Raw genomic sequence first — 16349 nt, 5'->3', positions numbered from 1 at the left:
GAAAGAGTGGATGACAGCAGGCCAGGAGACCCATGAGTAATCCATTCCAGTCATCTGTATGTGAGATGTCCTAGACGAGGTGCCATAAAGAGAAAGAGTAGGGTTCAAATATTTAGGGTTAGAATTCAAAACTGTGTCTGAAGTTTTAAGCTTTTGTGGATATGACATTGCTACATTAAATACGTTTGGAACATATTAGAGGTCTGAGAGGGAAGATGAATATTAACGTGTTGTGTTATGAGTCTATGGGACAGTCGAGTAAAGATGTCCATGTAGACTGTTGGAAATATGATATTTGGAGCTCAGGGGATAGTGTAAGGAGGTGTAGGGAGAAGAGGGCTTATGATGGGTTAAGGGGCAGGCAAGAAACGAACCAAGTTCAATCCCCGTGCTGAGGAGCCTTGTTGTCCACAAGCTTGCTCTGACTTCCTTCAAAGGGAGACTTAAATGGCCTGGACAAGGACTTGCCGCTGACCACGCAGGCTCGCTTAACTAGCACGTCCCCAAAGCCAGCCTGGGGCAGAAGCCTGAAGCGAACGTGTGGGTCACGCGGGGGGCCGGTGGGTTGCTGCGTACACAGGAAAAGCGTGGGAAAGGCGGGGAGAGGGCTGCGCCTGCGCAGTAGCAGGTCGTCGGTTGGTTAGTGCGCAGACCTGCCATGCTGCGGATGGAGGGATGGAGCCGCGCCGAGACATGGGCGAGGTTTCCAACACAGCGGATAACCGCAACGGACGGGTCCATTCCCTGTATACAGCCCTGATACTTCAGAGGATTCCCCGTACCAACTTGGAAAACACACATGCTAGAGGGTCGGAGTTCTCTTCTGCAGCCCGTAACATCCAGGAGCAGGGCAAGACCTTGAATCTGCCCAAAGACGAGGCCAAGGAGGGTCCTGGACACCGGCTGCTGAATGTAAGTGGGGTCCTGGTGGAGGAGTTTGTCCCCTACCTGACCACCTAGAGGGTTGGGAAGGACCAAGGGGTCAATGCGTGCTGATGGGAGGGAGGGAAACATGCGCTCGTTTTGGAGAGCGGTAACACCTGAGGAAAAGTTTACTTGTGGGACCCTGACAGTTATTTGTCAGAGCCCCGTTTTATTAATTGTTAAGTGAAGACAGTAATTACTACCTACCTTAGAGGGTTGTCTGAAAAACTAAAGGAGGTCATGATATAAAGGACTTAATACAGTCCAAAGTAAAGAGTTAATAAATGTTAGCTGCTGTCATCATCATCATTATCATCATTGGGAATTCATTTGTATGGTTAAAGGGCTAAAGTCCAGAAACCTTAGTTACCTCTGTTTTCAATTCCTGAGGTTCTTACAGATAAACCTGTAGGAGCAAAAACTGCATCATGTCTGCAAAGTGAATTATTGGCGTCCTGTTCTTAATTAGGTAAATTTGTTTTTGAAGTGTGTGAAACTCTTGAGTTTAATTACCATCTAGTGGGACTGCCAGAGCATAGAGGAAATGGAAAAGGGGAATCAAATTGAAACTCACTTTTTCAAAGTTTGTTAGAGTATTATTAGGAAATTTTACATTCTCTGTTGGTCTTAAGTTATTAAAAAATAGCACAGTATTTATCAGGAAACAAATGGTACACAAGAAGGTGATGTCCTTTTCTATAAATTTAAGGAGTTGAATTACTTGATGTTTAAAGTACTGTCTTAATTCTAAAAACTTAGAATCTTGACTCACTGTTATGATAAATTGAGAGCATATTAAGGTTTAGCTTTAGGATAATACAAGAAAAAATTGCAGAGTTTGTGTTAAGAGAGGTATGTTTGGAAATCTAGGCCATAGGAGGTGTTTGTTGTATGTCCTCTTAAGGAATTTGGACTTTTATTCTGTAGAATGGTGGTTTCCAATTTTTTTGAGTATGAGGGTACCTTTTTGTTGTTAAAAAAAGAAATCTCTCCACAATAAAAGTAGCTGGCTCTTTAGTATCTACTGACTGGGAAAATCTATAATGATAAAAAAGCTACCATGTGGCAGTGTTGTTAATGGAATTTGCTAAAGATAAAACAGCATCTACATACATTCAAAAAAGAGTAGGGCACATATATGCAAGGTACATTGTTTACCCAAGTTTGGTTTCCCAAATTATTTGACCATAGAATATTTTAACATTTTGGTAGAACAGTAAAAAGAATTTAGGAAATGAAATGTGCACTTGGATTTAGTTATAATGGTCTCATAAATGAATTCTTTTCAGATACAGATCCAGAGGAATGAGTTTACGTGACAGATGTTTATTATACAGTAAACTTAGAGTAATATGATAACTATATGCTATTTAAATTATTATAACAACTACTATAAGATACATGATGTAGATCGTTGAACATGGAATGGATGACCCTCTTCAATTTAGTAAATGCTGTCTATGCATCAGTACACCACAGATGGAACTTTATATATTTGGCAAAAGGTTGTCTTTTCTATGACTTCTTGGCATGTGTGTGTGTGTATGGCACATGATTTCTTGAAAGCGGATTATCATAGGGTAATAAGAACAACTGTATAAATATGTCTGGTATTTTCTGTACAAAATGTTTAGTAATTTCTGTACAAGTTTTTTAAAACTTGGAAACAAATACATCTCTCAGAGATGTCTCACATCTCTCAGTATATTTGGAAAACAGTAATTTGTAGGTAGTCCTTAGAACACATTTGATTTCAAGTATATTCAAAATTGAGAACCACTGCTTACAGGTGATAGGAAACGTTGGTTGGTTTTAAGCAGGGGGATGGCATGGATCAGATGTGCTTTGCTGAAAAAATAGTTTTGGCTATCAGGATTTAAGGTGAGATTACAGATGTAGTGGGGAGCGAGGCCAATAAAGTAAGATCTCTGAGGGGATGGAAAAGTATGGGCTCTAGAGTACAGGTGGAGGTGTTCTCCGGGGATAGGAAGAAGGGCATCTCTTCATCCAGAGCGGTGTTTATTTTATCTTTGGATCACCAGTCTCCAAACATTCTGGGGGTGCTTGTTATAACCTAGATTCCTGGACCTCCACCTTAGACCTACTGAATCCAGAAGAGTGGGGGCCTGGGAATATGCTCAGATTTTAAACTATCCCAAGTGATGCTTAGATTCATGCTTGAGAATTACTGCAGATAGAGGAAAAGGCTAGGCATTGATGTGGGGATTATACACTGAGGATGTAGGCTGCAGGAGGCAAGTGGAGCTAGAAGAGTTTATAAACTGGGTAAAAGAGAAAGGAGGTCTCAATGAGATTTTTAAAAGGTTATCAAATGTAAATTACTGAGAGAACTGGAAGGATTAACTGGAGATAGTGCTCAGATCGAGGGATATTGTAGTTGATGACTTTAGTGAAAATGTGGATAATCTATCCCTCACCTTGACATCAGTTCTTTGTTTGTTTGTGTTTTTCCGATACACGGGCCTCTCACTGTTGTGGCCTCTCCTGTTGCGGAGGCTCCGGACGCACAGGCTCAGCGGCCATGGCTCATGGGCCCAGCCACTCTGTGGCATGTGGGATCTTCCCGGATCGGGGCACGAACCCGTGTGCCCTGCATCGGCAGGTGCACTCTCAACCACTGCGCCACCAGGGAAGCCCGACATCAGTTCTTTGAATGGCCTTAATTCCTTTCAGCAGCTTACGGCAATTCTACATCTTGGACCTTGCCTTCACTCTGAGTTTCGCCTCCCAAATCCTGAAATCTGTTATGCTATTTCCCAACCTCTCATTATTTACTTTGAAATATGTATCAAGCTTTGTGCTAGACACTGAGGATACAACGGTGATCAAGATAGGCAAAGCACCTTCCCTTGGAAGCTAACATTTGAATTGGAGAGACAGTTACAGATTAGGCTGTTGTTCTAAGGAAGTAAAAAGGCACTATGATAGAGAATCATTGTGGAGGGACAGATAGGACTTTGGATAGGTGATCAGAGAAGGCCTCTGAGAAGGTGGCTTTTAAGTGAAAACCTGAAAATGAGTAGAAGCTAGCCATATAAAGAGTGCGGAGATGGAGGCGGAGAGCATACGAAGCAATAAACAAGTGTGAAGTTTCTATAGCTTGGACTGTTCATGGAGCACAGTGAATGAGAGGGAGGGTAGCATGAAATGAGGCCATAACATATCTTTTTGTATGTTTAAAGTCCCTTTTAAAATCTTTTTTTTTTTTTTTGGTGAATTGCCCATTTGAGTCATTTTCCTATCATTTTTCTTTTCCCCCTCAGTTTTTCAAAAGTTCTTTATTGGGGATATTAGATCTGCATCTGTGATATGTGTTACAAATATTTTCTCACAATTCAACAGTTGTCTTTTGACTTTTATGGTACTTTTTGCTATGCAGAAGATTCTTAATTTTATGAGGTCAAGTTTATAATCTTTTATTGCACCTGAATTTTGTGTCTTAGTTAAAAACTATTTACATATGCCCAGGTCATGAAGGAATTTACCTATTTTGCCTTCTAGTACGTGCATATCATTTTTACATTTAGATCCCTGATTTATTTGGACTGTGTGGTATGAGGTCTGGATTTAATTTTTTTTCTTTTCCCAAATAGATGTCTCAACACCATTTATTTTTAAAAAAATCCATCTTTGCCCTAGTGTTTTGAGATGCCACCTGTATACATAAGTTTTATACATAAGCTACCACATGTATCTGGTTTTTTCTGGACTTCCTATTCTATTCCATTGCTGTTTATCAGTTCATGTACCAAGACCATACTACCTTTGTAAGCAAAGATATTTCCTTTATTGCAAGAATCTTTGACATGCTAAATGCCCTATGAATATTGAAGAAGGGAATATGGAATACAGCATTTCCCAAAGTCAGTCATTTTTAGTAGGCATTTCAAGTATTTCATGAATGCACCTTGGGAAAAGTACTGAAGACCATACTATTTTATTTTAAAGACTTACAGTATGTTCTAATGTCTGGTAAGACTGGTTCCCCACCCCTCCCCCCGCCCTTGTAGTTTTCTTTTCCAATGATTTCCTGACTATTCTCACTTTTTTTTTTTTTGCGAACGCGGGCCTCTCACTGTTGTGGCCCCTCCCGTTGCAGAGCACAGGCTCCGGACGCGCAGGCTCAGTGGCCATGGCTCACGGGCCCAGCCGCTTCGTGGCATGTGGGATCTTCCCGGACCGGAGCACGAACCCGTGTCCCCTGCATCGGCAGGTGGACTCTCAGCCACTGCGCCACCAGGGAAGCCCTCTTCTCACTTTTAATAAAAACACTTTATTATTAACTTGTTTATCTCAACAAGGAAGCTTGTTTTTTTAAAAATAAAGATTGCATTAAATTGATGTTAGGTAGAAATGACATCATTACGATGTGACCTGTCCTGTCCAAAAACAAGAGATGTCTTTTCATTATTCAAGTCTACTTTTGTGAATTTCAGAAGTGTTTTAAAGTTTTCCCCGTAAGAGTTTTGCACACTTGTTGTTAAGATTGTTCCTAAAGTGGGGCTTTTTCTACTTTATATCCTCTAATTATTTATGTATATTAAGGCTGTTGATTTCTGTATGTTAAGTTCATGTCCTTCTTTGTTTAATTTTTTTAAACATTTGAGTTAGTATTGTTATTAATTCTCTAGGATTTTAGATATACTATCAGATCATCTTCAAACAGAGATAGTTTTACTTCTTTTTTTCTAATTCTCTTGCCTTTAGTTGATTTCTCCTACCTAACTGCTTTGACTCATGCCACCAGTAACATGTTGAATAGTAGTGGAGACGGTAGGCAACCTTGCCTTGTTCCTGATCTTTGTAAATGCCTCCAATGTTTCCCCACCAAATGAAATAGTAGCTTCAAGACTGGCTTAATTCCTATTTTCTTGAGTGTTTTAACAGGAAAGGGTGTTGAATTTTGTCAGAGGCCATTTAAACATGTATGGAGATAATTGCATAATTTTTCTCCTTACATCTGTTGATGTGGTGTTTTATATTAATAAATTTCCTAATATTGAACCAACTTACATTCCTAGAATGAATCCCACTTGGTTATTGCATATTATTTTCTTTGTGGTGCTGGATATTCGGTTTTTATTATTTTGTTTAGTATCTTTGTATCAATATTTATGTTATATTCATCTATAATTTTCTTTATGGGTTTAGGTATCAGTGCTATGCTTCATAAAAAAATAAGATAATTTTCTTTAGTGGTGCCATGGGATACCTAGTTTTTGAATTTGGTAGAATTCCCTGTGAAACCACCTGGGCCTGGCACTTTTTTGTGGTGATAGCTCATTGCTAGCTTTCTTCTGTTTCTTTTATGGAAAGTGGTCTGTTTGAACTGTTTACCACTAACAGGATCAATTTTGTTAAATTGTATTTCCTTAGGAAATTATACATTTCATTTAGGTTTTAAAATATATTTGCAGGTCTGCAAATAGTCTTTTATGATTTTTCAAAAGTCTTGTCCTTTTCTATTTGCGTTTTATCCCCATATACTGATTAAGTTAGCTAGTGGTTTGTATATTTTGTAGGCTCTGTAGATCAGTTTGGGAATTGATTTCTTAACAGTATTGAATCTTTCTAGCCAAGAACATGGAATGTTTTCCATTCATTTAGATCTTTAATTTCACTCAGGAATGTTTTGTAGTTTTCAGTGTACTAGTCACATTTCTTCTTTTAAATTTACTCCTAAGTATTTTATTATTTTGCTTCTATTTCTAGTGTAATTGTTTTCTTAATTTCATTTCCAGGTTGTTCATTGCTATTATATGGAAATGCAATTGATTTTTATATTTTGTCCTTGTATCCTGAGACCTTGCTGAAATTGTTTATTAGTTCTAGTAGTTTCTTTCTTCTTCTTTTTTTTAGTGGATTTCTTAGGAATTTCTATATACGGAATTTGTCACCTGCAAATAAAGACAGTTTTACTTCTTTCTTTCAAATCTGGATACTTTTTATTTCTTTTTCTTATCTGACTGCACTGGATAGAACCTTTAGTATAATGTTGATTAAAAGTAGTGAGAGTGAACACTCTTGCCTTACTGATCTTAAGGGGAAAACATTCAGCCTTTCACCATTGAGTATGATGTTGAAGAATTTCCCATCTATTCCTAGTCTGTTGAGAGTTTTTTATTAAAAATACATTTTGGATTTTGTCAAATACATTTTTTGCATCTAGTGAAATGATCATGTGATTTTTGTCCTTTACTGGACACATTTATTAATGTGGCTTATTACATTAATTTTATTACATTGATTTTCAGATGGAAAAATCCCACTTTGTCATAGTATATGGACCTTTTTAATATGTTGTTGGGTTTCGTTTACTAATATTTTTTGGTGGATTTTTGCCTCTGTATTCATAAGGGATAACGATTTGTTGTTTTCTCATCTTGTGATGTCTGTCTGGCTTTGGTATTAATGTAATACTGACATCATAGAATAACTTGGGAAGTGTTCTTTCCTCTTCTTTTTATTTTTTTCCCCTGAGTTTGTGAAGGATTGTTATTATTTCTTAAGTATTCGATAGAATTCACCAGTGAAACAATCTGGGCCTAAGTTTTTTTGGTTTTGTTTTGTTTTGCTTGGTAGGAAGAGCTTTAATTACTAACTAAATTGCTTTAGTTGTTATAGGTCTTTCTTCTTGATTCAGTTTTGGTAATATGTGTAAGAATTTTTCCATTTAATCTAAATTGTTTAATTTGTTAGCATAAAACTGTTTATAGCTGTCAGTAGTTATCTTATGTGGCAATAAACTTTGCAGATGAAGTGAAGTTTAGGATTTTGTGATGGGGAAATTATCTTGGGTTATCTGATGGGCCCTACATGTAATCACAAATGTCCTTATAAGAGAGAGGTACAGGGAGATTTGGACACACTCAGAAGAGAAGGCAATGTGATCACAAAGGTAGAGATTGGAGTGATGTGACCACAAGCCAAGGAACGCTGGCCAGTCACCAAAAGCTGGAAGGGGCAAGAATGGATTTTTCCTTAGAGCCTCTAGAGGAATTATTGCCCTGCTGACTTCTGATTTTGGCCATGGGGGACTGATATTAGACTTCTGGCCCTCACAACTGTGAAAGAATAAATTTTCGTTGTTTAAGCTACCAAGTTTGTGGTGTTTTTTTTTTTTTTTTTTGCGGTATGTGGGCCTCTCACTGTTGTGGCCTCTCCCGTTGCGGAGCACAGGCTCCGGATGCGCAGGCTCAGCGGCCACGGCTCACAGGCCCAGCCGCTCCGCGGCATGTGGGATCTTCCCGGACCGGGGCACGCACCCACGTCCCCTGCATCGGCAGGCGGACTCTCAACCACTGTGCCACCAGGGAAGCCCCTAGTTTAGTATTCGTTTTTTTTTTAATTTTTAATTTTATTTATTTTTTTATACAACAGGTTCTTATTAGTCATCAATTTTATACACGTCAGTGTATACATGTCAATCCCAATCACCCAATTCATCACACCACCATCCCCACCCCCCCCGTGGCTTTCCCCCCTTGGTGTCCATACGTTTGTTCTCTACATCTGTGTCTCAACTTCTGCCCTGCAAACCGGTTCATCTGTACCATTTTTCTAGGATCCACATACATGCATTAATATACAATATTTGTTTTTCTCTTTCTGACTTACTTCACTCTGTATGACAGTCTCTAGATCCATCCACGTCTCTACAAATGACCCAATTTCGTTCCTTTTTATGGCTGAGTAATATTCCATTGTATATATGTACCACTTCTTCTTTATCCATTTGTCTGTCAATGGGCATTTAGGTTGCTTCCATGACCTGGCTATTGTAAATAGTGCTGCAGTGAACATTGGGGTGCATGTGTCTTTTTGAATTATGGTTTTCTCTGGGTATATGCCCTGTAGTGGGATTGCTGGATCATATGGTAATTCTATTTTTAGATTTTTAAGGAACCTCCATACTGTTCTCCATAGTGGCTGTATCAATTTACATTCCCACCAACAGTGCAAGAGGGTTCCCTTTTCTCCACACCCTCTCCAGCATTTGTTGTTTGTAGATTTTCTGATGATGCCCATTCTAACTGGTGTGAGGTGATACCTCATTGTAGTTTTGATTTGCATTTCTCTAATAATTAGTGATGTTGAGCAGCTTTTCATGTGCTTCTTGGCCATCTGTATGTCTTCTTTGGAGAAATGTCTATTTAGGTCTTCTGCCCATTTTTGGATTGGGTAGTTTGTTTTTTTAATATTGAGCTGCATGAGCTGTGTATATATTTTGGAGATTAATCCTCTGTCTGTTGATTCATTTGCAAATATTTTCTCCCATTCTGAGGGTTGTCTTTCCATCTTCTTTGTAGTTTCCTTTGCTGTGCAAAAGGCTTTAAGTTTCATTAGGTCTCATTTGTTTATTTTTGTTTTTATTTCCATGAGTATAGGAGGTGGATCAAAAAAGACCTTGCCGTGATTTATGTCAAAGAGTGTTCTTCCTATGTTTTCCTCTAAGAGTTTTATAGTGTGCGGTCTTACATTTAGGTCTCGAATCCACTTTGAGTTTATTTTTGTGTATGGTGTTAGGGAGAGTTCCAATTTCATTCTTTTACATGTAGCTGTCCAGTTTTCCCATCACCACTTATTGAAGAGGCTGTCTTTTATCCATTGTATATCCTTGCCTCCTTTGTCATAGATTAGTTGACCATGGGTGCATGGGTTTATCTCTGGGCATTCTATCTTGTTCCATTGATCTATGTTTCTGTTTTTGTGCCAGTACCATATTGTCTTGATGACTGTAGCTTTATAGTATAGTCCGAAGTCAGGAAGTCGGATTCCTCCAGCTCCGGTTTTCTTTCTCAAGAGTGCTTTGGCTATTCAGGGTCTTTTGTGTCTCCATACACATTTTAAGATTTTTTGTTCTAGTTCCATAAAAATGCCATTGGTAATTTGATAGGGATTGCGTTGAATCTGTAGATTGCTTTGAGTAGTGTAGTCATTTTCACAATATTGATTCTTCCAATCCAGGAACATGGTATATCTCTCCATCTGTTGGTATCATCTTTAATTTCTTTCATCAGTGTCATAGTTTTCTGCATACAGGTCTTTTGTCTTCTTAGATTTATTCCTACGTATTTTATTCTTTTTGTTGCAGTGGTAAATGGGAGTGTTTCCTTAATTTCTCTTTCAGATTTTTCATCATTAGTGTATAGGAATGCAAGAGATTTCTGTGCATTAATTTTGTATCTTGCAACTTTACCAAATTCATTGATTAGCTCTTGTAGTTTTCTGGTGGCATCTTTGGGATTCTCTATGTATACTGTCATGTCGTCTGCAAACAGTGACAGTTTTACTTCTTCTTTTCCAATTTGTATTCCTTTCATTTCTTTTTCTTCTCTGATTGCCATGGCTAGGACTTCCAAAACTATGTTGAATAATAGTGGTGAGAGTGGACATCCTTGTCTTGTTCCTGATCTTAGAGGAAATGCTTTCAGATTTTCACCATTGAGAATGATGTTTGCTGTGGGTTTGTCGTATATGGCCTCTATTATGTTGAGGTAGGTTCCCTCTATGCCCACTTTTTGGAGAGTTTTTATCATAAATGGGTGTTGCATTTTGTCGAAAGCTTTTTCTGCATCTATTGAGATGATAATATGGTTTTTCTTCTTCAATTTGTTAATATGGTGCATCACATTGATTGATTTGCGTATATTGAAGAATCCTTGCATCTCTGGGATAAATCCCACTTGATCGTGGTGTATGATCCTTTTAACGTGTAATTGGATTCTGTTTGCTAGTGTTTTGTTGAGGATTTTTGCATCTATATTCATCAGTGATATTGGTCTGTAATTTTCTTTTTTTGTCATATCTTTGTCTGGTTTTGGTATCTGGGTGATTGTGGCCTCATAGAATGAGTTTGGGAGTGTTCCTTCCTCCGCAATATTTTGGAAGAGTTTGAGAAGGATGGGTGTTAGGTCTTCTCTAAATGTTTGATAGAATTCATCTGTGAAGCCACCTGGTCCTGGATTTTTGTTTGTTGGAAGATTTTTTTTTTTTTTTTTCTTGCGTTATGCGGGCCTCTCACTGTTGTGGCCTCTCCCATTTGCGGAGCACAGGCTCCGGACGCGCAGGCTCAGCAGCCATGGCTCACGGGCCCAGCCGCTCCGCGGCATGTGGGATCTTCCCGAAACGGGGCACGAACCCGCGTCTCCTGCATCGGCAGGCGGACTCTCAAGCACTGCGCCACCAGGGAAGCCCTGTTGGAAGATTTTTAATCACAGTTTCAATTTCATTACTTGTGATCTGTCTGTCCATATTTTCTATTTCTTCCTGGTTCAGTCTCGGAAGGTTGTGCATTTCTGAGAATTTTTCTATTTCTTCCAGGTTGTGCATTTTATTGACATGTAGTTGTTTGTAGTAATCTCTTGTGGTCCTTTGTATTTCTGCAGTGTGAGTTGTTACCTTTCCTTTTCCATTTCTAATTCTATTGATTTGTATCTTCTCCCTTTTTTTTTTGATGAGTCTAGTTAATGTTTTATCAATTTTGTTTATCTTCTCAAAGAAGGTATTTGATCTTTGCTTTATTGATCTTTGCTATCCTTTCCTTCATTTCTTTTTCATTTATTTCTCATCTGATCTTTATGATTTCTTTCCTTCTGCTAACTTTGGGGGTTTATTTGTTCTTCTTTCTCTAACTGCTTTGAGTGTAAGTTTACGTTGTTTATTTGAGATGTTTCCTGTTTCTTAAGGTAGGATTGTATTGCTATAATCTTCCCTCTTAGAACCTGTTTTGCTGCATCCCATAGGTTGTGCATCGTCATGTATTCATTGTCATTTGTGTCTAGGTATTTTTTGATTTCCTCGTTCATTTCTTCAGTGATCTCTTGGTTATTAAGTAGTGTATTGTTTAGCCTTCATGTGTTTTTATTTTTTACAGATTTTTTCCTGTAATTGATATCTAGTCTCATAGCATTGTGGTCAAAAAAGATACTTGGTACAATTTCAATTTCCTTAAATTTACCAAGGCTTGATTTGTGACCCAAGATATGATCTATCCTGGACAATGTTCCATGAGCACTTGAGAAGAAAGTGTATTCTGTTGTTTTTGGATGGAATGTCCTATAAATATCAATTAAGTACATCTTGTTTAATGTATCTTTTAAAGTTTGTGTTTCCTTACTTATTTTCATTTTGGATGATCTGTCCATTGGTGAAAGTGGGGTGTTAAAGTTCCCTACTATGATTGTGTTACTGTTGATTTCCCCTTTTATGGTTGTTAGTATTTGCCTTATGTATTGAGGTGCTCCTATGTTGGGTGCATAAATATTTACAATTTTTATATCTTTTTCTTGGATTGATCCCGTCATCATTATGCAGTGTCCTTCTTTGTCTCTTGTAATAGTCTTTGTTTTAAAGTCTGTTTTGTCTGATATGAGAATTGCTACTCCAGCTTTCTTTTGATTTCCATTTGCATGGAATGTCTTTTTCCATCATCTCACTTTCAGTGTGTATGTGTCCCTAGGTCTGAAGTGGGTAAAAGATACTCTCAGCAGCATATATACGGATCTTATTTTTGTATCCATTCAGCCAGTGTATATCTTTTGGTTGCAGCATTTAATCCACTTACATTTAAGGTAATTATTGATATGTATGGTCCTATTATCATTTTCTTAATTGTTTTCAGTTTGTTATTGTAGGGCTTTTCCTTCTCTTGTGTTTCCTGCCTAGAGAAGTTCCTTTGGCATTTGTCATAAAGCTGGTTTGGTGGTGCTGAACTCTCTTAGCTTTTGCTTGTCTGTAAAGGTTTTAATTTCTCCATCAAATCTGAATGAGATCCTTGCTGGGTAGAGTAATCTTGGTTGTAGGTTTTTCTCCTTAATCACTTTAAATATGTCCTGCCAGTCCCTTCTGGCTTGCAGAGTTTCTGCTGAAAGATCAGCTGTTAACCTTATGGGGATTCCTTTGTGTGTTATTTGTTGTTTTTCCCTTGCTGCTTTTAATATTTTTTCTTTGTATTTAATTTTTGATAGTTTGATTAATATGTGCCTTGGTGTGTTTCTCCTTGGATTTATCCTGTATGGCACTCTCTGTGCTTCCTGGACTTTATTAACTATTTCCTTTCCCATATTAGGGAAGTTTTCAACTATAATCTCTTCAAATATTTTCTCAGTTCCTTTCTTTTTCTCTTCTTCTGGGACCCCTATAATTCGAGTGTTGGTGTGTTTAATGTTGTCCCAGAGGTCTCTAAGACTGTCTTCAATTCTTTTCATTCTTTATTCTGCTCTGCACTAGTTATTTCCACTATTTTATCTTCCAGGTCACTTATCCGTTCTTCTGCCTCAGTTATTCTGCTATTGATTTCTTCTAGAGAATTTTTAATTTCATTTATTGTGTTGTTCATCACTGTTTGTTTGCTCTTTAATTCTTCTAGGTCCTTGTTAAACGTTTCTTGTATTTTCTCCATTCTGTTTCCAAGGTTTTGGATCATCTTTGCTATCATTATTCTGAATTCTTTTTCAGGTAGATTGCCTATTTCCCCCTCATTTGTTTGGTCTGATGGGCTTTTGCCTTGCTCCTTCATCTGCTGTGTGTTTCTCTGTCTTCTCATTTTGCTTAACTTACTGTGTTTGGCGTCTCCTTTTCCCAGGCTGCAGGTTTGTAGTTCCCATTGTTTTTGGTGTCTGTCCCCAGTAGCTAAGGTTGGTTCAGTGGGTTGTGTAGGCTTCCTGATGGAGGGGACTAGTGCCTGTGTTCTGGTGGATGAGGCCAGATCTTGTCTTTCTGGTGGGCAGGTCCACGTCTGGTGGTGTGTTTTGGGGTGTCTGTGGCCTTATTATGATTTTAGGCAGCCTGTCTGCTAATGGGTGGGGTTGTGTTCTTGTCTTGCTAGTTGTTTGGCATAGGGTGTCCAGCACTGTAGCTTGCTGGTCATTGAGTGGAGCTGGGTCTTGGCGTTGAGATGAGATCTCTGTGAGATTTTCGCCGTTTGATATTACGTGGAGCTGGGAGGTCTCTTGTGGACCAGTGTCCTGAAGTTGCCTCTCCCACCTCAGAGGCACAGCCCTGATGCCTGACTGGAGCACCAAGAGCCTCTCATCCACACGGCTCAGAATAAAAGAGAGCAATGAAAGAAAGAAAGGAAGAAGAATATAAAATAAAGTTATTAAAATAAAAAATAAAAAAAATTATTAAGAAAAATTTTTTAAGAAGTAATTAAAAAAAAAAAACAGAACCCTAGGACAAATGGTAAAAGTAAAACTATACAGACAAAATCACACTCAGAAGCATACACATACTCAGAAAAAGAGAAAAAGGGAAAAAAAAATATATATCATTGTTCCCAAAGTCCACCTCCTCTATTTGGGATGATTCGTTATCTATTCATGTGTTCCACAGATGCAGGGTACATCAAGTTGACTGTGGAGATTTAATCTGCTGCTTCTGAGGCTGCTGGGAGAGATTTCCCTTTCTCTTCTTTGTTCTCACAGCTCCCAGGGGCTCAGCTTTGTATTTGGCCCCGCCTCTGCGTGTAGGTCGCCAGAGGGCGTCTGTTCTTCGCTCAGACAGTACGGGGTTAAAGGAGCCGCTGATTCGGGGGCTCTGGCTCACTCAGGCCGGGAGGAGGGAGGGGTACGGAATGCGGGGCGAGCCTGTGGCAGCAGAGTCCGGTGTGTAGTTGCACCAGCCTGAGGTGCCAAAGGCAAATGACTCTTAATCTAGAATGTAGGTATCTTTTGAGTTCTATCTTAATTGAAGATCTTCTCCCTCTATTTTTAAAACTTTGCCATAAGGAAAAACACTACCCTGAGGGGTAGCTGGTCCTCAGGACCTCAAATCCCTTCTTGGACCATAGGCCAACCAGCCCAAGAGGCTTGTCGGCTCACCCGCCGGGGCGAGCGGGGGGCTGGGAGCTGAGCCATTCTATTGTTAATGGATATTTGGGTTGTTTCTATTTTTTGGCTATGGTGAATAATAGTTTGAAACATTCTTGTACATGTTATACATATGCCTACATTCTGTTGGGAATATATCTAGGAATGGAATTTCTGGGTCATTAGTATGTATACGTTCAACTTCAGTACAAAATACCGAAGAGTTTTTCAAAGAAAATATAACAACTTATATTCCCACTGGCAGTGTATTAGAGTTCTAGATACTCCAAATCCTTCCACTTGATAGTGTCGGTCTCTTTATGGTTAGCCATCTCAGGGATGTGTTGTGGTATCTCTTTGTGGTATTAGCTTTCATTTCCCTGAGGACTAATGAGGGTGTGTTCCCTTCCAAATGATTATTAGTGATCTTATAACTCTTCTGTGAAGTGCCTGTTCAAGTATGTTCCCCATTATCCTGTTGTATTGTCTGCCTTTTTCTTATTAGTTTGTATAAATTTGTGTATACATTCTAGTTATAGGCCCTTTGTCAATTATACTAAACATATTGCAAATATCAGTCGTTGGCTTATGTTTTCACTTTCTTAATGGTGTCTTTTTGATAAGTAGAAGTTATTAAATTTAATGTAGTTTAATGTATCAGACTTTCTTTGTGTTTATTGCTCTCTGTGTTATGTTTTAGAAATCTTCTACCCCAATGTCATGGAAATATTCTCCTATATTATCTTCTAATTGTTTTTGCTTTCACATTGAGATCTACAAATTCACCTGTGACTGATGTTGTGTGTGTGTACTGTGAGGTACAAGTCAGGTCTTTTTTCCTCTCTTTTTTCCTTTTGATCTTTTTTCTTCTCTTCCTCTCTCTCTTCCTCCTTCCCTCCCTCCTTTCTTTCTTTCTTTCTTTCTTTCTTTCCTTCCTTCCTTCCTTCCTTCCTTCCTTCCTTTCCTTCCTTCCTTTCTTCCTTCCTTCTTTCTTTTGTGTGGAGATTTCTATTTAACCCAGTTGAGAATGTTTTTGACCCACCATTCTGTGGTTCTATCCTTGTCACAAGTGAAGTGTCCATAAGTGTGTGGGTCTGTTTCCAGACTCTCTAATCAGTTTCTTTGGTGCATTTGTCTATCCTTGTGCTAATGCCATTAGAGATTAAGAAATAATATCTTTATTTCTTTAATTTTATGTCATCCTGTTTTTCTTCGTTGAGATTGTCTTGGAAAAGCTCATCAGTTTCCGTAGGAAGACTTGTTGGGACTTTGATTTTGATTGCATGAAACTATAGCTTAATTTGAGGAAATGAATTATATATATTTATATAGTATACTTATATATAATATAAACTTATATGTTATATAATATTACATAATATAAATATAAAATAATATTTAATATTTATATGTAAGTATGCATACTTATTTACATATAAACATCTATACTTAAGTATAATATACTTAAGTGTAGTATATAAATATGGCATAATATAAACTGTGCCTTGCTTCTTTATGCTTTTACACTTATTTATTTTGTCTAGGCTCCTCTCCCCCTAGTTCTTAATTTTTTACTTCTTCAGACCCACTTGA

At 38.2% G+C, this 16349-nt stretch overlaps 1 protein-coding gene and 1 pseudogene across 1 annotated transcript in view; both read left to right on the top strand.

Moving 5' to 3' along the window:
* The window catches only part of LOC103081385 (alpha-enolase-like), a 4577-nt pseudogene extending 3933 nt beyond the window's left edge, over positions 1–644 (top strand).
* A 31-nt stretch (positions 645–675) lies between these two features.
* Positions 676–16349, top strand: part of LOC103081113 (amyotrophic lateral sclerosis 2 chromosomal region candidate gene 11 protein) — a 142615-nt gene continuing 126941 nt past the window's right edge. Inside the window, 1 exon segment of the mRNA XM_082931462.1 lies at positions 676–912. Within this exon segment, the coding sequence (XP_082787588.1) occupies positions 676–912 (237 nt within the window).

The sequence above is a fragment of the Lipotes vexillifer genome, unplaced genomic scaffold (genome assembly GCF_000442215.2).
Source record: "Lipotes vexillifer unplaced genomic scaffold, Lipotes_vexillifer_v1.1 scaffold648, whole genome shotgun sequence".
NCBI classification, from domain to species: domain Eukaryota; kingdom Metazoa; phylum Chordata; class Mammalia; order Artiodactyla; family Lipotidae; genus Lipotes; species Lipotes vexillifer.
Note: the sequence above shows the minus strand (reverse complement) of the source record. Positions and strands in the feature narration are given on the sequence as shown.